Here is a 23,080-nt window from a genome sequence, read left to right on the forward strand (position 1 = left end):
GTTTGACAGCTGGCAGGAACAGGTATCCAACCTATGCCAAAAAGGCACAGTTAAAAAATGCCCTGGTAGTTTTTGGAGAGATATTCTATGCCATACTGATAGGTAGCACCAAACTAAAGCCAGCACTGGGCCCGGGGTAGAGGGAGACCCATGACTAGAGGAATTTCTGTTTGACTTCTGGAGAAACAGAAACTATAGTGGCTGAGACTGGCAGTTCTTCATCATTCAAAACACTACGATGTCTCTACTAGGAAGGGAGGGAGGGAGGGAGGGTGGCAGATTTTGAGCTGACCAATTAGCAAAATTAATAATGTTAGTTTCAAGATAAAACATTTTGTCAGATTTCCCGAGGTAAAAATTCAGGGGATTTTTTGGAGCCTGCATCAGTTTTCTTTCCAAGCTACTTGGGATGTCATTTCTATCTCCCTTGAAGAGGAGAAACATCTCATCCAGCTAACACTGTTCAGTGGCCCCAAGGGAAGATCCACCTTGATTCTCTTCACGCCCTCACTAATGCTGCGTTTTCCTGTATTCTTCGAACATTTGACTTATTTGGGAAGCCTAGAAGCTTTGCCAAAGATTAGGATCAGCCAGAGTTTGGTGATTTTTCTCAGTTTTTCTCATGTCCCCTTTCTATTGTTTTAGATCATGTTTTGCTAATGCAATGGGCTTTATTTTCAAACCTGGAAATTTCTTCTTGCTTTATTTCAGGATAAAAATGTTCTCATTTTTAATACCCTTTTGTTCTATGGGGGGTGAGAGGAAACAGGAAAAAATAAACAAAATATTCAAGTTACAATCTAGAGTGCACAATTTTTTGTATCTTAGGATAGTTTTTCATACTATTCTTATTTACAATATAGCTATAAACTTATTGGACCTCCTAGGAACCCTTCCTTATCCCATCTTTGTAGGTAAGTCCAGTCACATCGCTGGCCCTGCCTGCAGTCCAGGTGCTCATGAGAATACAGGTGCACACACGTATGTTTATTGCGGCACTATTCACAATAGCAAAGACTTGGAACCAACCCAAATGTCCAACAACGATAGACTGGATTAAGAAAATGTGGCACATATACACCATGGAATACTATGCAGCCATAAAAAATGATGAGTTCATGTCCTTTGTAGGGACATGGATGAAACTGGAAAACATCATTCTCAGTAAACTATCGCAAGGACAAAAAACCAAACACCACATGTTCTCACTCATAGGTGGGAATTGAACAATGAGAACTCATGGACACAGGAAGGGGAACATCACACTCCGGGTACTGTTGTAGGGTGGGGGGAGGGGGAGGGGGAGGGGGGAGGGACAGCATTAGGAGATATACCTAATGCTAAATGATGAGTTAATGGGTGCAGCAAAACAACATGGCACATGGATACATATGTAACAAACCTGCACATTATGCACATGTACCCTAAAACCTAAAGTATAATTAAAAAAAAATACAGGTGCACAGTAACACAAAGATATGCACATTGCAAAGATATGCATGTCTTTATTAAGTGTGCAACACACATGCACATGCACACTGCCATCTTTTTATTTATGATCCAAAGTTGTCGTTGGGTTATTAGAAAACATGAAGGCAAGAACAAGCTCATCTAGCGATTTGATACCCACATAACTGTGCAAACACTTCCAGAGACCTACCTGTATCCTACAGGTACCAGTAGTGGACAGGGGATTGCCAGGTGTCTTATGACCCAATGAGGTTGGCCACACCTCACATACAAAAGCTGGTTTTACTTCTGAGGAAGAAATGATTTTTGCCTGATGTTCATATGATATGGGAGTAGTACCCTCCTATTAAAAAATATTTTGGAGAGAAGGAGAAAGACCAGAGAAATAGCAGTTGAACATAGTCTTCAAATATTGCCTATTAATTTTTGTGTTGTACACCCTGATTATAACTCTCAATTCTAGAGATCTAAAATAATCTTGAGAGGTCCCCTAATTCATCCATCTGACTTGTCTGGATTTATACCATCATGCAGCACAATTTTTGTCCTTCTATTAATCCACAGCGGAGGTTATTCCAAAACTTCTCTGTAGTTTATAGGTCATTCATTGCCATCACAGATAGTCCAAAATTTTCCCCACGAGCCAGTCCAGATCCTTCTTGTGTAGTGTGAACATTTTTCCTTTAATACCATTCCATTCGTCTGTCAGAATCTAAACTTGCAACTCATCCATCTTTCAAGTTTCCTGGTGAAAGAACATCCATTCATAAATCAAATAATCTAGTAGTTAGAAGGTACAACTACAACTTATGAATAATCTATTCCATTATACCCCAGTATGTAGGCTGTATAGCATAGCTCTTGTGTTTTGCAAGATAATTTATGTAGCACAGGGACGTGACATTAAATAATATTGAATTGCATAGTGAAAAGTTTATTCCCTCTGAATTATCTTTCAGTTCTTCTCATTCTGTTTAGGAGAGTCTCTCTTTCATGTCAGTATATCTTTTTTCTTTCTTTTTTTTTTTGAGACCAAGTCTCGCACTGTCACCCAGGCTGCAGTGCGGTGGCGCGATCTCAGCTCACTGCAACCTCAGCCTCCCAGGTTCAAGTGATTCTCCTGCCTCAGCCTCCCAACTAGGTAGGATTACAGGTACCTGCCACCACGCCTGGCTAATTTTTGTTTTTTAGTAGAGATGGGGTTTCGCCAAGTTGACCAGGCTGGTCTCGAACTCCTGACCTCAGGTGATCCGGCCACCTCAGCCTCCCAAAGTGCTGGGATTACAAGCATGAGCCATTGTGTCCAGCTTCATGCCAGTATATCTTTAATGCCCCTCAATACTTACTAATGTCTTTATTTAACACAGATAGGGGAGGCCTCAAAATAATCTAATAAGATTAATTCATTTTTACTGTATTTGTTTTTGTGGTTATCTTCTATTTATGGCAAATGATATTCCATTTATGAGAGTTTACATACAGTTTTTATTTAAGTACATTTATGTAAGAAAAATGTGAGTGAATTGGCCAGGCACAGTGGCTCACGCCTGTAATCCCAGCACTTTGGGAGGCCGAGGCGGGTGGATCACGAGGTCAGGAGATCGAGACCATCCTGGTTAACACGGTGAAACCCCGTCTCTACTAAAAATACAAAAAATTAGCCGGATGTGGTGGCGGGTGCCTGTAGTCCCAGCTACTCGGGAGGCTGAGGCAGGAGAAGAGGCGGAGCTTGCAGTGAGCCAAGATCGCGCCACTGCACTCCAGCCTGGGCAAGAGAGCGAGACTCCGTCTCAAAAAAAAAAAAAAAAAAAAATGTGAGTGAATTGGGTGAGAACTTTAAAAAAAAAAATCAAGTAGCATGAACAGGGCCACAGAATGGCTTTTGTAGATTTTAAGCACTTTGTGTTAGTGAGTCCCTTCTTACATTAGTGTGTATGTGTGTATATGTATATAATGTTTTATGATGGCATTGGTATACAGATGAATATAATCTTCAACTCTGAAAGTTCATTTTTTCTTCTGATTCTAAAATAAACTAAGACATTTTCACTGGTCCTGGCACTGTGTCTACTGTCCGTAAAGCATAGGTGGGTCAGCCCTGGCATGTGTTATAGCAAAACTCATTAGCTCTTCAGGAGAAGCACTAATTTAATCCAACTGCCTCATTTTACAAAGAATAATACTAAGCTTCACACATGTGTGAGAACCTACGAGTCGGAAAGTGAGGAAGGACAAAATCAGAATTAGATCTCAGATGTCAGCCTCTAATCTTTCCACTTCATTACACTGCTGTCTTCCTTTGAGCCTCTTCTGCAAAAGCCCTTTTTCTTGTCCCATCTGCTTCAGGGTCTTCACATCAGAATTAATCATGGGTCCTTCCATGAATCCAGCCCCATCTCAGGTGTAAGGACTGCTCTGTGTGAAGGTGACACCCCCTTGTGGATCTCTTCTGCAAATAGACCTTTGTCACGGGAGGCCGGTCAGTTCACAGCCTCCATGGCAGTGGAGTCAGTTCACTCCGCTCCATCACGGGGGACCCACCAAGACCCCATTAAGAAAAGCACAAATGATGCAACAAATCAGGATAGATTTAGGCTTCGTTTTTTGGACACAATCTTCCAAATGATAGCTCCTCATTAAAACTAGCTAAAATGGATGATAGAGCTTGGGATATGTTCACCACTTATATCCTAGACCAGTACTTTCTAGGATGGAGTTTATATGGAAGACCAAAGGTTTACTCCTAGGGCTGTCAACCCTTCATTTTACTTAGCCCTTCAAACAAGTCAAGCCTTGTTTTTAACTCAGCTCCTGGGGAATTGTTCTGTTGACAACGTACTGCAGAAAACAGTCCAAACAATTCTTAAGAGCCAAGAGCTACCTTTGGTGACCAGACTTTGTAACCTTCTCATTTATCCAAGGTGGATCTACGTCTACCTGAAAATACTGTAAGTTGTAAATGGTATTTGTATTTGGGGAAACAGCAACAGATCATTCCTCAGCTCACTTCCAGCCATCTGCAACTGTCATCATACCACTAGAAAGTTCTGACTTTCAAAAAGTAACAGATGCTGGTGAGGTTGCGAAGAAAAGGCAACACTTATACACTGTTGGTGGGAGTGTAATTCAACCCATTGTTGAAGGCAATATGACAATTCCTCAAAGAGCTAAAAGTAGAACTACCATTAGACCCAGCAATCCCATCACTGGGTACATGCCCAGAAGAATAGAAATCATTCTACCATAAAGATATATGTGCACAAATGTTCATTGCAGCACCACTCACAATAGCAAAAACATGGAATCAACCTAAATGCCCATCAGTGACAGATTGGATAAAGAAAATGTAGTACCTGTACACCACAGAATACTATGCAGCCATAAAAAAGAATGAGATCACCTCTTTTGCAGGAGCATGGATGGAGCTGGAGACTGTAATCCCTAGCAACCTAATGCAGGAACAGAAAACCAAACACCGCATGTTCTCACTTATAAGTGGGAGCTAAATGATAAGAACTTATGAACACAAAGAAGGAAACAACAGACATTGGGGTCTACTTGAGGGGGAGGTTGGGAGGAGGGAGAGTAGCAGAAAAGATAACTATTGGGTACTGGGCTTAATACCTGGGTGATGAGGTAATACATACAACGAACCCCCATGATGTGTGTTTACCTATGTAACAAACCTTCACATGTACCCCCAAATCTAAAATAAAAGTCAAAAAAAAGTTCTGACTTTATGCTAGCTAATATTATTGTTTATTATTATTGATATGATAATATACCACAGGAAAAACATATTTAGCAAAAATCATTTTTTACAGTGAAGACCTTTTTATTTGTTTTGAGGCCCAACCAAAAAATAATTCCAATCTGTTGGGAGATAATGTAAGTGATCTGCAGTTATGCACTCCTACAGGTTTATTGATTCAAACATTATTCAACTGTGATATCTTTTAAAAATATAATACTAATGCAGAAAAAAGAGCATGAGATTTGGAGGCATACAGAACCAGTTTTGTATCCTACCTCCAGACCTACTAGCTCTGTGGTCTTAGGCAAGATAATTAACCTTTCTGAGCCTTTTTTGCCCCATCTGCAGAATGGAGTTAATAATATCCATATAAGATGTTGTTTTGAAGATTAAGTCATCTGGAAAAATATTGACTGAGTACCTCTCTTGTGCCAGGTTCTTTTCTAAGTGCTGCAGATACCACAGTGAGCAAAACGTTAAGAGTGCTGTTCTTATGCAGTGATGATTTTAACTGGAGTTAAATATTTCCCTCCTGATTCTTAAGTCATTGAAGCAGAGTATTGCCTCAGAATGGATTGGAACTGGATTTCGCATAGCTGTAGTTCTAAAATAATTATCTCTCTTGCTGCTATAGATTTTAAGTTATAACTCAACTGCTAAAGGTTACTTATTCAACAGGACCATTCATAGTTTTTTACCATTCTTTTAGTTCACAAAACTTTATCTGTAAGGCAACATTTATAGTTGCAGTAAATATTTTACACTAATTTATGTTTGTTAATATGTACTATGTATAAACATAATTTGCATTATAAATTTCTAGAGAGGGAGATACACAGTCTTTAGTGCATGAAAATTCCAAATGATAAGCTGTTACCTTGACATAGAAAAACCTTCTACTAAGATTTGCCACTGGACAAACCTGCACATACACAGCTAGCCACAAAAAGATCTTTTGTCTGTGGTTATGTCACTGATGGGATAAGTTGTTCCTGTTTAGTGGTGATGACGCCAATGATGAAGTGATCTAGAAAGATATTCCTTTTTCAAATTGATTTTCTTCCTGGAATGGTTAAAATACATCCTGATTCTCCCAGATACATCTGATCATCAGCAAGTATTGGATGTCCTATCTGGAAGATATGCATACATTTTATCACTTTCCTTGATAAAATAATGACAATTGAATAAGCATATTCTGATTGGTTATTTATACAACCAATATATATTTATTTAAAAATGGAGGATTTTCTACTTCATTTGGAGCAATGAATGAAGGGTAGAACTTAAGAAATTTATTAATATCAGTGATCCAAAAGTAATGTCATTGTCATTTATAATCCGATAAGACATAGCCTTATTGCTAGCTGTATATTTGAATTTTACATGAATGCACCATTGTAAAACTATTGTTGCCATCTCAAACTGTTGGCGACATTCCAGGCCGATGTCATCTGAGGTAACTAGATTATAATGAAAAACCAATAGATCTTTAAAATGCATACTGTCTCTATACTAGCACACGTGTACATTGGCTTGTATGACTTTCTTCAGAGCTAATTAAACTGTTTTTAAAAAATAGTAATAAAGAAGATAAAAGATAAATATAAAGCTACCCAATTGTGGAATCACTCACCTGATTTTCTCAGAATGCCACACTCTAATTACTACTGTATTGGCAGTCAGCACAGTTATCTAGAGGAGAATGTTTAAGGCAAAGATCATCCACTGCCTTAATATTTCTTACAAAATCATGTCTTTCTATTTTTTTCTAGGAATATAAACAATAGGTTGCTCCAAAGATGTTCATTTAGATATCCCCAACATGCCTTTTGCCTGCCAAGGCCTACTTGCCACCTGGTTCTATTTTGCTAGAATGCTTATTAGACTTTGAAAATCATAATATTCAATTTCCTGCCTTTTCCTTGAATACACAAATAATACAGGAAGAGCAAGGCAACGATTCTTTCACGGCTGTTTAGGAAGTACTAAATAGAATTTAAACCTGCTGATGGGTCAGTTTTCAGTTCTGCCATCTTTATACTCTTGAGAAAGTCTGCAGTATTGGAAGGTAAGTATATATCCTGACCCAGTTTTATCTTAGAAACTCTTTGTTCCTTGTATATGTCCACTAAATTTCAAAACCAAGGGCATTTGAATATCTGAAAGATTTAAGAATTTTAGTTTCCTTTCTTCTTCCCCATAGATGGGATAAATTTCATCTCCATCCTGTTCCAATAAACTTAGTGTCTAGAGTAACCACTGGATCAGAAAAACAAAAAGATGTTCTACTCAGCTTCTTGGGATTCTGCCTTCAGACATCATATCTAAATTCATGCACTACTGGTCCAAACTGGCACACCCTTTCTGGAAGCTAATTTGGCATTGTTTGCTAACCTGCTGCTCGTGCACACATAATTTGGCATTATTTATCAACAGCCTTAAAATCGTATAGCCTTTGACAACAAAAACATAATTTAACATTCAGACAAAGAGTTCTATGAAAGATGTTCATCATGACGTTTTTAATAAACGAAAGGTTGAAAATCTTTTACATCTTGATATCCAAGAACAAGAATTGGTTAAATAAATCTTTGTATATCCATATAATGGAGTTCTGCAAAGCTATGGTCAAGACCGATGTTCTAGAAGAATTTCTAAACTACCATATCAAAAATTCTCATGCTGCAATATTATAATAAAAATCCAAAACAGAATTGCACACACAGTATGATATTAACTGTGTTTAAGTAATATGAACAGGGAGGGAAAAAATGAGACGTACACCAAATGTTAACAGTGGTGATTGTTATTCCTTTCTTTTGTTCCAGTTTTTTCTTAGACATTTTTCTAGGTTATCAAAATTCTCTGCAATGGGCATAAAATAAAATAAAATTTCAAAAATTAAGATACAGAAGAAAAATATTAATGGAGCAATCAACGCAATATGTGGTTTTACGTCCATTCTACTTCTTTGGCGAGCCGTAGACTTCTTTCTGCCTGACACTTTCCTAGGAATTTATAGTGTGCATTCTCCTACTGATGAAAAAACAACTATAGAGACACAATGATAGCAATCTGTGTCACCTAGTCTCTGTTATTTTCCAGCACACGACGGTTCTGCCCTTTATATTAATCGAGATGAGGACATCGCACCATCAGTATCCCAGCAGGAGCAGCGGACTCACCGCCATATGTACCTTCTCTGTTGGCTATATATTATGGTAAGGACCATGCCTGCTGGGCTTTCTTATTGTATTAGATTTTGCACTGCTAAATTTGGGCACATATTTCATTATGGATATAATCACTAACAGATTCACGCTGTGTGCCTCATTTGGTCCAAGACCTGGGCTTTGTCTCGTTTCCCCAGATGCTTATATTTTTAGAAAGTATATGCCAAACCTCACACAACAGGAATTTGTTGAACAATCCCATGTAAGCAGTGGTTCTTCCAAGGCTACATTTTTCAACTCTTTTTCAAACTAAATGTTTTTCTTGGACACCGGTTTTATTGCTTAAGGGCTTTTTTGCTTGGGATTTTGTTGTTGTTGCTTTTGTTGGGGGGCAGGGGAGTTGCAGCAAACACAAATGAGAACAGAAGTGACCTCTTAGAGCAATGACTTTAAACTTACTAGGAAACAAGTGAAAATGTACATTTTCCCTGGTCCATTTAAAACCTACTCCGGAATTAACTGTTACATGGAGAATGCATTGAACTGTTCTGTTTTTAAATATTGGGGTAAATAAACCACAATAAATCTTCATTTGATCTATTGTGCACAATTCAGATCGAAGTGTGAGGTGCCAAATTTATCTGATAAAAGAATTTTTGCCTGGCGAGTCTACTTCACATTAATTTCAGTTCTTATCAGGTTTTTAACACTTCAGAAATTATTTATCTTAACATAGAGAATTTCTTATTTCTCTTTATAATTCCAAGTCCTCTTTGACATATTAACACTCACAGAAGAGGTTCCTCCTGCCAGCATTTCTGCCTCTTGGGACTCTTTTGTCCTGAGTTCTGGATCACCATCCCCTCCTTTAAGCCCAAAGGACTGGATAGTGTTCTTCCAAAAACCCCTCAACTGTACTTAATCCCCCAAATCCTAGAGCTCTTTGGGAGGCCCTATCTCCATGGAGCGTCTTACTCCAGCTGGAGTTGAAAAATAAGATAAAGGTCACTACAGTACATGACACACTTTGCATAAACAATCACATGATGCCCCAAATCTGAGCAGAAAGGAGATTTGCTTCAGGAAGTCACACCCTGTGGCTGGATATAAGGGGACATCCAGTGGCTCATGCCACTGCGTCCAGCTGGGACGAGCTTTACGACCATGTGGTAAAGCTACTCCCAGCTGGGCGCTGTGGCTCACACTTGTAATCCCAGCACTTTGGGATGCCCAGGCAGGCAGATCACTTGAGACCAGGAGTTCGAGACCAGTCTTGTCAACATGGTGAAACCCCATCTCTACTAAAAATACAAAAAATTAGCCAGGTGTCATGGTGGGTGCCTGTAATCCCACCTACTCGGGAGACTGAGGTGTAAGAATCTCTTGAACCCGGGAGGCAGAAGTTGCAGCGAGCCGAGATCGCGCAACTGCACTCCACCCTGGGCAACAAAGCAAGACTCTGTCTCAAAAATAAATAAATGAATAAATAAGCTCCTCCCATTGGCCCCTCCATCAACTAGTAAAGACCACTTGCAAGGACTAGGGAAGTGTTTGTTTTCCTAATTACTGCCTAAGTTTTTTGCCTCATCCAAAACCTTAAGTGTTGACTTTCTCTGATAGAAAATGTCCAAATGATCAGAACTCACACCTGCAATATGCCTAAAGTTATGTCTTAAAAATGGATTTATGTGCTTTATACATATGAACTTACATTCAAATGAGTGTTATCTTTCAGAAGAGTCAAGTAGGGAGGCTGCACAATTATTCCAGGGATGCCACAAATGTTTAAAACATACCTGGAACTGCCTATAGCCATAGTTTAAAAATCAGTCTCGCATCCCACCCCGACCCCAAATATGGTCTTGTTACTTTGCACTCATATTTGCTTACCTGTGGAACAGGCAAGTTCTTTACTCTGGGAATTCTAGGTATATTTCTGCAAATTCATTTATATGCTATTAAATTATCTGCATCTTGTAAAGCCCCAGAGATTTCAGGAACTATGTACTTTCTGATGGCCTGTCTTCCATTGCAGGTAGAATGAGTCCACGTTCCAAAGAGACACATGGGAAATACCGCATAGTACTCATTATAGACCCCCAAGATCCCTCATTAAAATGAAGCATTACTCATGCTCTGCATGCCAAGTGAGGCTTGCCAGCTCTGCCTACTCCCTAAGCAAACCAGTACTTGTTTGGACATGTATTTACATTAACCGGTGAATTCTCTCAGATTTGTTCTGAGAAAGCATTCAAAGTGGACTTTTTCCTTTGGTGTTCTGCCCTGGGCATTCATAACTATGCCAAATGTTAAACAATGGCCCTCACGTCATGTCACATTATGTAAATCCAAGATTTTAATTGTTATCAAAAAGGTACTGGCTTTTGCTTCCTTTCAGACTATGTTAGGGCCAACATACCAGTGACACAACAGCCAAAGGTTTGGGATATGAAATCTTTTGATAGCATACCAGGGTTGTAACTGGACATTCCAGAGCCCCATGCCAAGATGAAAGAAAGCATTCCTCTCATCACCTGCTAACTATAAAAGAAATAGATGGCCTGTGCAATACTGAGTAGGTTGAGCTAAATCTATAACTCAGGGGCTGACCAGGCTGGCTGGCTGTTTTGCTGGGACTCTAACTTGCTATCCAGTGGCCCTCCTCATCTGAATCTATTCTCTTCCCAGGTTTTGGTAGTAGAGAAAGTGAAGGATACCTGGACTTTCCCCACTGACTGGTTCCCATTGAGCTCCCATTCTCGGTGGCTCTGTTTCCCAGCCCTGTTGCAGCCCTCCCCAAGCTTAGCATCTAAAGGCCATCCCAGTCTCCTTCCATGATGACTTCTGCCTCCCTGCCATGTTTCTCTTTCCCCCAGCCCAAACATCACCTGTCCGTTTGTGGGAAGCTCTTAACTCCTTTCCTGGACACCTCCCTCCATCATCAACCCCCCCAACACACACATTTCTCTGCACCCTGTTTGTGAGATTTTCCCTAATCAATGAGAGGACTCTTAGCATTCTGGATACATACAGAGGTCTCCTTGGTGTCTGATATAAGAGTTTAAGTATCAGGAATCATAATGGGTCCATTCCTTTGAGCCAGACACTGTGCCAAGTTCAGTTCAAATATTATTTAGTTCTCCAAACAGTCCTTAGAGATAGGCATGATCTTGCCCATTTTACAGGGAAGTATGCTGAAGTTTAGAAAGAGTACATGACTTGCCCAGGATGAGCCACTGGACTCTTGCCAGAACTACGGTGCAAGCCCCAGTGTGTGGCTCCAGATTGTAGTCTGTTAACCAGACCCTCCACTGCCCTTGCTGTGTGAAGAGTAACTCTATGAATGAACATACTGAGTTTTTTATTTTGTTTAGAAGAAATACATAAGAACCAGCCAAGCCTGGTAGCTGAGGCCACTTTCTGGGTTGGGAACATTTCTAGGCTTTAGCTTACTCAGAAGTAAAACAGGGAGGAGGACAGAATGTACCTCATAGTTGGAAAGACATTGTTATTGTATATAAAGCCCATAGAACAATGCCTGACTCACAGTAAAAAAAAAAAAAAAAATCTATATTTGCTATTTATCAGTCCTGAGATGCTTCTCAACAAATAGTAGTATAAACAGTAATGTTTTCAAGGCTTGAGAATTTTAGTTACCGTAAGTGTTTTCTCTTCTTTTTGCTCATTCTTGATCACTTGCACAAAATCAAAAACAATTTTAATAGTCATAAACAACTCTAAGGGATATGAAAATAGCTTTTTTTTTAATTATAAAAGAATGATTAGGAAATCTTACAGGGGTGCTGGGTAACACAGGGAGCTTTAAGATCATGGGCTCCTGACTCTTGTCACCTTCTAATTGACATGTATAAAAGAGAAGACATCTTTGCTCCACCTGGTGCAGCCGTCTGGGGCTGAATCTTTTCCCGGGCTGGCTCCACCCTCACTTCCAAGCACCTGGAATCCTTGTCTCTCTGCAGTTCTGCTGCTTCTCATTGCTCTGCCTTTCAATCTGCAAGATACAGAAAGAGGAAACCAACTCAGACCCTAGGAAATGTACATCCTCAAAGCTTTAAGAGTGGTCTCTCTCCTGAGGAGTCTTCTTCCAGCCCCTGGCTATTCTCCCCTCCTTCAGGGGCTTCTCATTCAGTCAGAGCCCATGTGATGTCTCAGAAGCCATGTATAATACGTGCTGATCTCTCAACCTGGGACACATCAAGAGCAAGTAGGCCTTAGTGTGGGACAAAATGGATCCTGGGTGTTTCCACTTATGGATAAATATTCCTCATCAACTGCTGTGAGTGTATTTAAAGCAAAATAGAGATGTCTGTTGTCTCTGGGCCCTAGTGGTTTTAAACAAATTCCATATTCCAAATCTCATTTCCCCAAATGTGTTCATCGAATAACTTTCCAACACAGAAAATAAAGTCAAGTCAGAATTGTTAATGGAAAAAGCAAACTCTGTAAAATATTTAAAGAGGTTTATCCTGAGGCAATATGAGTGACCATGGCCCAGGTAACAGTCTCAAGAGGTCCTGAGAAAGTGTGCCCAACATGGTTGGGTTACAGTTTGGTTTCATACATTTTAGAGAGACAGAAGTTACAAGCAAAGACATAAATCTATACCTGTAAGGTATGCATTGGTTTGACCTGAAAAGGTAGGATGTCTCAAAGAAGTAGTGGGTGGTTACAAGTCATAGGTGGATTCAAAGATTTTTCTGGTTGGGATTTGTTTGAAAGAGTTAAGCTTTGTCTAAAGACTTTAAGTCAGTAGAAAGAAACGCTTGAGTTAAGATAAAGGAGGTTGTGGAGACCAAGGTTCTTGTTATGTAGATGAAGCCTTGTAGGTGGCAGCCTTCAGAGAGAATGGATGGTAAATGTCTCTTTTCAGACCCTAAATGGCATCAGGCTCTTTGTTAATCTCTCCTAGATCCAGGGAAGTCCTGGCTGTATTAATGGAGACTCTCTACAAATGCAAAGATCCCCCACAAAAGATGGCTCTGCAGAGCCATTTCAAAATATGTCAAAGAAATATATTTTGGGCTAAAATATGTTTGATTTCCTTTAGGACCTACTATCTGTTATGTGATGCTACATCAAAATCAGGTTGAAATTTGGAATCTTATTGCCACAGAGTTTGTTTTGTCAGTCTTATGATCTCTATTTTAATGTTAATCCTGGTCAGTTATGCCTAAACTCCAAAAAGGAGAGGGTACAATTAGGCATGTCTAACCTGCCTTCCCCTAATGGCTGCGAGTTCCATTTTTCAGGTTTCTCTAGGGTCCCCTTGGCCCAGAGGGGGTCCATTCAGTTGGTTGAGAGGCTTAGAATTTTATTTTTGGTTTACAGAATGAAGTATGTTCATTCTTTTATGATCATTCCTAAATTATTTCATGTCAGAATTCTATCTCCCACAAAATTTGATTATCTCCTAACTGGGCAATTTTGGATGATTTTTTTGGCTTCTTGTTGAAATGTTTTTATATCTCAAGTTTCTGCTGGAAATATACATTATTTTTTTATTTACATACAGTATTTGTAAGCCAGAGAAAAAATTCTCAAAAATAAAAATAAGAGTGTACTCAAATTTTAAAGTCTTAGAATTTTTAGCCATGAATGAGTAAAATTTTTAGGAAAAAATGTGTACCCTCTTTACTAAGAAAATGAAATTTTAGACCGCATTCAATTCCTTCCATTTAATCGGATGTTTCTTCGCCAGTTAAACAAATCTGGTCGACACGTGTTCTTTGACCAGCAGATGACATTTTTCTCTGTTCAACTTGAATCTTTCACTCCACCATAGCTGTTGACTTTTACATCTGTAATGGTTTGTGTACATTTTTCTGATTTTCTGGTATTGGAGAACCGAGTCCAAGATGAATGAACGTGATAATGTTACTGGCGGCATATAAGTATGGGTCTGCATCAACCTCAGTTCTTGCCTCCTCAGAAGAAATAATTTGACCAAGGGGCATAAGGCAGAGTGAGACTGAGGCAAGTTTTAGAACAGGAGTAAAAGTTTATTTAAAAGCTTTAGAGCAGGAATAAAAGGAAGTAAAGAACACTTGGAAGAGGGTCAAGTGGGCAACTTGGGAGATCAAGTGTGCAGTTTGACCTTTTGACCTGTTGTCTTATGTGTTGGCATGCTTCCAGGGTCTTGTGTTCGTTTCCCCGATTCTTCCCTTGGAGTGGGCTGCGCACATGCACAGTGGCCTGCCAGCACTTGGCAGGGGCCACATGCGCAGCGTGTTTACTGGAGCTGCACGCACGCTCACTTGAGGCATTCTTCCCTTACCAGTTGAATGCTCCTAGAAAGTCATATACCAATTAAACTCCACCATTTTGCCTCTTAGTGTGCATGATTGAGCCCACTCACCCAACTCCTGAGATCTTATCAGGAAGCTGTTGATCATGAACTTTACGTGTCTTTCTCTATTGGGAGACTGCCTTTCCCTGGTGCCAGCTGCAACCAATTATTATTTTAGAGAGGCAGTTTTAACAACAACTGACTGACCATCACCTGATGGTTGCCTGACGTTCTTGTTTGTTGGGGGGTGGCAGGGGGATGCTCTCCTGCCCTTTCATGTCTGACTAGCTACCTACTATAACAATAAATATCTCACATTCTGAAGAGAGCTACCTTTCTTGGGGCTTACAAGAGACAGCCAAAGGACACTGCTCACTTACTATCACCAAGGCCAAGGCCATCCATGCTCCACCATGCGTATCTTCCCCACCCTCTTCCGAAGATGGGGAAGAGGGACGGGGTCTTTGCAGTCTTGAGTTTTGGATCTAGGGGAGCTGTTGGGGGAAGGAAGGGCCTCTCCACACTGACCAAAGCCAAGTGTGAGGCTCTAAGAGAATCTCTGGTAAATAATAGCGATGAGGCAGGAATTTAGGAAGCTGACTCGTTAGCCTTCCTTATATCTCCTATTTAAGCAAGGAAAAGAGTCTTGGAAGGATATGGCAGGGCAGAGGGAGGGGAAGCTGTAAAGCTGCCTGTGATCCCATCATTGTACGTGTCAAAGTTTCTTGTAGATCTGGTTTGACATAGAGGAAGGTTGCTGGAGTTGAGCTGTCTTGATGGTGGCCCACCCAAGAAAGAATGGCTCCTGGGCAAGGGTTTTCCAGCAGCAGGAAACCATGGGGTATGCTGCCCTGGACAGGAGCCAGGGGGTGTTAAAGAGGTCTAGCTGGAGCCAGCCAGATCCCCCACATAAGGAAGCTCTTCATTTCAGAAACCCTTCAGAGACCCCTGCAAACCTCACACATATGCACCCGATGCAGAGGTGAGCACCCGGACTTCAGCCTCACAGCACTGATGAGTGGGAAGCAGGGATTTGCCAATGACAGGGAAAGCCCCTTGCATAAGCACAGGCAGTGAAGTCAGAAGATACTCATCCTTCTTCCATTTCCCCTGCCAGAAAGGAAAGAGGCATCTCAGAACCAGGCCACGTCCTCCTATTCTACTTCAGGGTCTTGGAGTGCATGGAATAAAGAAGTAAACCCCAGTCCCATTCAGTGTTCCAGCAATAAGCCTGGTGTGTTCAAGGAAAGCAGAAGGCCACTGTGTGTTGACGCAGAGTGAGGGAGAGTGCACAGAGCTCCTAGGGTGAGGGAAGGAGAGCGTTATAGGCCACTGGAAAGACTGTCCTTAATTCAAAGTTGGAGTCATTGGAAGGTTTGGACAGAGACTTGACATGAACTGAGACATTTCTAAGGAATCACTTTGGCCAATGTGTTGAGTGGATTGAAGGCAAGGGTAGAACAAGGAGAAGAGAAGGGAAGGCTATACAAGAAATCCTGATAAGAGATGAAGTGGCCTGGACCCTGGCGGTAGAAATGGCATTAATAGGATTCTGGATATATTTTGAAGGTAGAGTCAACAGGATTTCCTGGCCAAATTTAAATTAAACTCTGGACTCAGCCCCTTTAATAATGTTTAACCTTGGTATGGAAGGCAAAATAATGCCCACCACAAACCCCCAAAGATATCCACATCCTAAAATCCCCAGAACTTGTGGATATGTTCCCTGACATGGCACATGGCAAAAGGGACTTTGCAGGTATGATTAAGGTAAGGACCTTGTGATGGGCAGGTTAGCCTGCTTTGTGCAGGTGGACCCAGTCTAATCCCATGAATCCTTAAGAGTGGAGAACCATTCACCACTGTGGTCAGGGAGAGAGACATGACTGCGGAAGGACAGTTAGAGAGATGCAGTGGAGAAAGGACTTGAACTGCCGTCACTGGCTTTGAAGACAGAGGAAGGGGCTGTGAGCATGGAACAAGGGCCCCCTCTAGAAGCCAAAAAAGGCAAGGAAAGGGATTCTCCCCTGGGGCTTCCAGAAAGCAACTCAGCCCTGCTGACACCTTAATTTTAGCTCAGTGAGACCTATGTTATACTTCTAACGTGTAGAATTCTCCGATGAATATGTGTTGTTTTAAGCCACAAGTCTGTGGCAATGTGTCATAGTAGCAAGAAAAAAATGAATACTTGAACAAATCACTTAATCTCTGTGGGCCTCAATTTCCTTATCCAAAACAAAACAAAAAAGAGCATGATGATAGTGATCAGGCAGGATTGCTGTGAGAATCAGAAAAATGGGTATACGATGTCCAGCACCTAGCTGGCACTCAGTTACAGTGGCCACTGTTCTGTTTATACGCTAGGAATACTCCATCATTAGAGAGCCTCAGCTTGGTTCTTTCTGCAACTTTCTTCCCTCACGAACCTTACCCTGGAAGGCAGAAGTCCAGATCTTTGAAGTTAGATGCTCCTTGTGTAGTTCCCCTCTTCCTGGGGTCTTTAAGCAAATTACTTATCCTCTCTTACCCTCATTGTTACCACCTTTAAAATGGGAAAGAATGCCTGCCTCACAGAGTTGTGAGGATTAATGAGCCCATAGGGATGCTCAGGAAATGAGAGCATCTTTCCTTCCTCTTAGGTGACAAAATTCCTGAATGCCTGCAGAGACCCTAGGGGAAAGGCTCATTTTCTTTTTCTCTCTCTCTCTCTCTTCCCCACCACCCTTATTTTATTTTCATTTTATCCTCTGTTCTTCATACGGGCTTTGGTCCTACTTTATAGGATGTGTGGCTCTTCATAACCTATTAAGAATGTTAAAGAGTTTTCTGAAATTTTCTTATGGTTCATATATTAAGTTATTTCCAGAGCTCTGCTTTTCCCATGAGATTCGAGAATGTCATTGCTTTCCCATTATTCCAATCTGCGTATTTTTACAAGCACTGTGCTGAGAATGCACTATTTTCTCATCTTCTAAGGAAAAGTCTATCTGGGCAGTTGAAAGCCTGACAACAGAAAGTATGTCTTGCCCTTGGCGCCTGAGAATGTCCACTTGGGTGTTGGTCAAATCAGCTTCTTAGACCTGCATCTGGACAGAAAAGGCTTATGTATATAATCTGTCTCAATCCCCAGTATTTATTATTCTGAGTTTTTTGTTCTCCTACCCCCAACAGCTGGTTCTCAGACATTCTGGGAGTACATGAAGAACTAGAATTCCCTATGTGCTATTAACCTTGCCCCACCCTGAAGTCATGTTTTATGTGGTTATGATCCTTCCCACACTCCCCAGCTTCCCTACAGCCATGCCCACACCACTGCTTCTTTTCCCCGTAGTCTGCTCAAATCACCAGTGTGATGCTGCTTGTGCTCTTGATGCTACTTGGCAATTTTCCTGTGGATTTCTCCAGCCATCTCTATCACTCCCCTCCGCCTCCACCTCACTCTCCCAGTCCTCCCAGCAGATGGCCTGGCCTTTTATTTCACAGAGAAGATAAAAGACTCTAAACAGGGACTTCTTCGATCTCCCCCTACAAACATCATTTCTGCACCCATCCTCTCTTCATCTCCTGAGACAATAGGAAAAGGACCTCTATGTCTTTCAGCAAGCAATCCTTCCTTCTGGGCTCTGGCCTCATACCCTTCCACCTCTCCTGGGACCCCATTCATGCCCATCACTTCATTCTCCTGTAAGTTTGGTCTCACTGCTGGATCCTTTCAATCAGCATCTGAACACACTGTAGTCCTAGTGTCCACCTTACGACATTGCTCTTCTAGGACCAGCCCCTGTACATCTAGCTGCTTCCCTATTTCCCTACTCACAGCTGAGTGCCTTCAAAGAGTTGTCTGCATTGTCTCTACTCTCACACAGCAAAGGCTTAAGAGACAAGGTGGTATAATGGTTGAGAGAGTGGATTCATGAGCCAGACTGCCTAAGCCTGTATTCTGCTTCTGCCGTATGAACTGGGCCACGTCACTTAACCTCTCTGTGCCTTGGTTTTCTCATCTGTAGAATGGGATAATAATAAAAACTCTCTCATCAGATTGGCATTACCATTAAACTAATACTAGTCTTTAGTATATGTAAAACGCATAGGACAGTAACTCACACAGAGAATGTACTATGTTAATATTATTATTATTAACCCACACCGATGTGGCTTCAGCTGTCATTACTTTAGCAAAACTTTGGCTGATGTCACCAGTGACTTCTCTTTTGCTGAATTTATGGAATGCTCTGTAGACCTCTTCTCAACTGACATTTCAGCAATTTGATACGAAAACACACCCCCCCCCCCTTCCTGATACACTCTGTTCCTCGGATTTAGGTGTTGTAACCATTTATTTTCCCTCCATTCTGAAGATGATCCCTCTCAGCCTCATTTGCTGGCTCTTTCAACTCCCCCCAAACCTCAGTGTTGGAATTCTTCAGAGCTCACTCCCAGGTCCTCTTGTTTTACTACCCACTCTCCCTAGGTAAACCCGTCCACATGTGTTTGCAATGCCTCCATTTCAGAACTCCATCCCATACCTCTTTCCTGAACCTACTCCACATCTACTCACTTAGCAATTGCAAACCAACCTCATGCCATGCCAAATGTCTGCATCCCACCCCAAACCTGCATCCCCTTGTCATCGTCCCAAAACTAGTCGTTCATGCTGGAAATCTATGAGACATCCTCAACGCACCTCTCTTAGGCCCACTCCAGGCAGTTGTTCAGCAATTTCTGACTTCTGTACCTCCAGTGTACTTGTAGAATCTTTATGCTTTGCTCCATCTCCACTGCCAACACTATGGTCCAAGCCTCATTTATCTCTTCCCTCAACCACTGCTAGAGCTGTCTATCCAAAGGATCCCTGAGTAATCTTTTATAAACAAATGTCATCATGCTACTCCCTTGCTCCAAGACTGTGGATGACTTCCCATTGCTCCTCAAGATAAGAACCAAAATTCCTTTACATGGTTTAGGGGGCCCTGCATTACCTGACCCCTGCTGACCTCTGGCCTCATCATATTCCTCCTTCCCTTTTGCTTGCTAGCTCCAGACACAGTGATCTTCTCTCATTGTCAAAAGCAATAAGCTTCATCTACCTTCAAAGCTTTCACTTTCTTTGTGCCACCAACAAATCCCACCTCTCCCCCAGTCATGTCTCCCACCAGTGTTAGTTTCAAATCCTGGTCCTCTTTCAGGCCTCAACTTAACTCTCTTTTTCTCAGGGAAGCCCTCTCTGATTCTCCAGACTTGGTTCAGCTTCTCTGTGCCACACTACTATAATCTTCTGTTGATTTCTGCCAGGGGATTTAAAAAATAGTTGAAGTTTTGTGGTTATTTGATTAACTCTTTCTGCAAAGTCTGCCCCCAAAATCCCCTACCTTTACTATCTAGAGCAAGAAAGAGAATTAGCACTTCAAATTATCTTAAAGAAAATGAAGAGGGCTTCCTTGTCTCCAGTATTCTAAGAGTTAATCCAAGCACATTTTCTTTAGACATTACATCAATAAAATGTCACAGAAAATATTTCTAAGATAGACTTTAACAAGAGACATTGCAACAGTGTGTTTTAAATGCAAGCAAATAGAGAAAATGAATATATATTACACATACACGCATGCACCCACACATGCGCACACACACACACACCCCTACCTCTCTTACACTTAGTTCAATGGTAACCATATAAAGTGTTTATGACACCCCTGCCATCCATTTCTCCAATATTGAATTTCAGCTTTATTGTCTCTTCTCCCACCTGCCTGATTCATTTAAATTGCCAACTGAAGCTGATAAAGTTATAGCAGAAAGCTCACAGACTGTGCTCCTTGCCAGAATGACACATCCTATAGGAGAGATGACCTAGTTCAGGCAATAAAAACGTTCCACATAGAGGAAAGATTCATTAATTAGCAAAATCGTAACCTCTTCATTTCCCTGAGGGGTGTCTTCTTGGTGTCTTTGAGAGTATGAGAGCATTTTGAAGGCTCAGAACATATTCTCTTGTGGGCTGCATGGGAGGGTACATGTATGTGAGCATCTTCACAGGGACCCCTAAACCGCCCAGTGCCACCTTTAGCAGATGGTTTCCACAGCTGACAGTAACTGAGAGGAAACCAGTCCCCAGGCATTTGTATCTCCCACAGCACCCAACAGAGGCACACATTAAAATCTGGTTAAAAGTAAACAATTCAGATGAAGAGTTATCTGTGCCAGAGATGAGCTTATACCCCAAGAGTCAACAGAAATGTATAGCCCAAAAGACCATTTGCTTGTTATGGGATGGAAATGGCAAGAGAAACTTGATCTAAAATAGCCATATAAAACGTTGACTTTGTACATGTAAGTAGACCCATTTCCCTAATAATTTTCAAAGCAAGAGAAGCAACTGGCTTACTATTGTAATATTTTAATCCTCCAATATTCTGAAAGATCTGGGTACGTCTTGACTGGTGACAAAATTCATTAACTCTCTCAAACAAGCACTTACTGAGTGCCTACCGGGTGTCAGGCATTATGCTAGGTACAGGAGGTAGACTATGGAAGAAGCTTCAGCTCTGTCCTCAAGGAGCTTACAGTCTATTGAAGGATACAGGGAACTAAAAAGCAGTAGTCATCCAGTTGACAACTGCTATTTGCAAGAGGAAAAATAGAGTCTACGGAAGGTTCTCTAACTCAGACTTAGAGAGTCCTGAAAGGCTTCCTGGAGGAAATGACATGTAAGCTGCCTCTTGGAGGGTGAATAAGAATTAGCTTTATGAAGGTCCAGGATAAAAGTGTCCCAGGCAGAAAAAGCAGATGGCCTAGAAGCAACGGAGAGGAAACCATAATCAGGGAGCCAAAGCAGTTCAGTACACCTGGAGCCATTGACATTTTGCCCTCCTCCTGTCACTGCAATATATATTCCACCTCAACTCTCCCCACCAAAACTGTTTTCATTTTTCCTTTCTACAGCATCCTTCTTTGAACTGGTTATTTCATGATTGGGTGGGTGGGTGGGTGAGTGGTTATTCAGATGATTGGTTGGTTGGTTGGTTGGATGGTTGCTTGGGTGGTTGGATGGATGGTTGGGTGGTTGGATGGCTGGATGGTTGTGTGGTTGATTGGGTGGGTGGTTGCTTAGTTGGGTGATTGGTTGATTGGTAGAGTGGTTGGTTTGCCCATTTCCTGTAACACTGCTCCCACTCAGCCTCCTTGGGAGGCCCCGTTCTTCACACTCCCTGATGCTCTAACCCTCCTGGCAAGCTTTCATACACTGCCTCTCCTCCAATTTTCATGTCTCAGCCAGAGAGTTTTTTTAAAATGCAAATTTTATCCTGTCAATCCTCCTACTTAAAACTCTTCAATAGTTTATTTTTTCCAGTTTGGGTGTTTTTTTTCTTTCTGGTAGCACTTTTATTCTTTCTTGCACAATGACGTATCCTTGGGCTGTGATATTCTCACACAACAGTAGAAAAACAAGATGTGTAAGTCATCCATAAAACTGAGAATTACGTACAAAACTCTTACATAAATTAAAATGATGCATAAATTTACAGGTAAAAATACAAATCATTTTGCAACTAGAATGAGTAATTTAGCCCTGTGACATTCTGCTGCAAAAACACATTGGATAAGAAAGAAAATGGAGTCCTAGAGCCTGGGTTACGTACGTTTTCCACCTCTGCTGGAAGACTGCAACAAAGAAGTGACAATTCATTCATAAATTCTTGCCAGCCTCTGGAGAAATCCAGGAATTGTCATTTGTACTCGTGGAGATCTGATCAGGCCCTAGAGGAGTGAACAGCTTGAAAGAAATTGTCAGTCAGCCAAAGACTCATCACATCAGGCCAAGTGCCTTCTATAAACATGTTCCCCTTATTCTCCCTTTGCCACACAAAGTGTCTAGCCACACATGCTAAACTTAAACCAAAGATATGTAAAGAATTTTAGGAAATGTATTATAAAGAAATAGTATGAATACAAGGTGAAATAGTGCTATTTGCCTATCAGACAAAGACAGGTATCTTTTTTAAAAGGCATCTTCCAAGTAGATAAGTCTAATATAAGATGCTGTCCATTTAAAAGTAGCCAGGTGTGGTGGCTCATGTCTGTAACCCTAGTCAGGAGGCTCACCTGGGTCCAGGAGTTCAAAACACAGCCTGGACAACATAGCAAGCTAATAGTCCCAGCTAATCAGGGGCCTGAGGTGGGAGGATTGCTTGAACCCAGGAATTTGAGGCTGTAGTGTATTATGCTTGTGCCACTGCACTCCACCCTGGGCAACAGAGCAAGACTGTCTCTAAAATTGCAGTGGGCAATGGGCAGGTCAAACTCATCAGACTCTTGCTTGCTATTCCACATCTGCTGGAAGGTCAAGACAGTCGCTAGACACAGTATGTGCAC

General features: G+C 41.3%; 1 protein-coding gene across 10 annotated transcripts in view; it reads left to right on the forward strand.

Moving 5' to 3' along the window:
* The window catches only part of AIG1 (androgen induced 1), a 313,034-nt gene that overhangs the window by 211,267 nt on the left and 78,687 nt on the right, over positions 1-23,080 (forward strand). For 9 of the 10 annotated variants that reach the window (XR_004029374.1, XM_030809771.1, XM_030809773.1 and 6 more), the window contains one exon: positions 8,333-8,448. The exons of the other annotated variant lie outside the window; for it this stretch is intronic. Coding sequence is in view for 8 of the 9 variants with exons in the window: in XM_030809771.1 (XP_030665631.1) it covers positions 8,333-8,448 (116 nt within the window). In the remaining variant the exon portion in view is untranslated. The remainder of the gene's footprint in view (positions 1-8,332; positions 8,449-23,080) is intronic. 10 annotated transcript variants of the gene reach the window in all.

The sequence above is a fragment of the Nomascus leucogenys genome, chromosome 3 (assembly GCF_006542625.1).
Source record: "Nomascus leucogenys isolate Asia chromosome 3, Asia_NLE_v1, whole genome shotgun sequence".
Lineage (NCBI taxonomy): Eukaryota > Metazoa > Chordata > Mammalia > Primates > Hylobatidae > Nomascus > Nomascus leucogenys.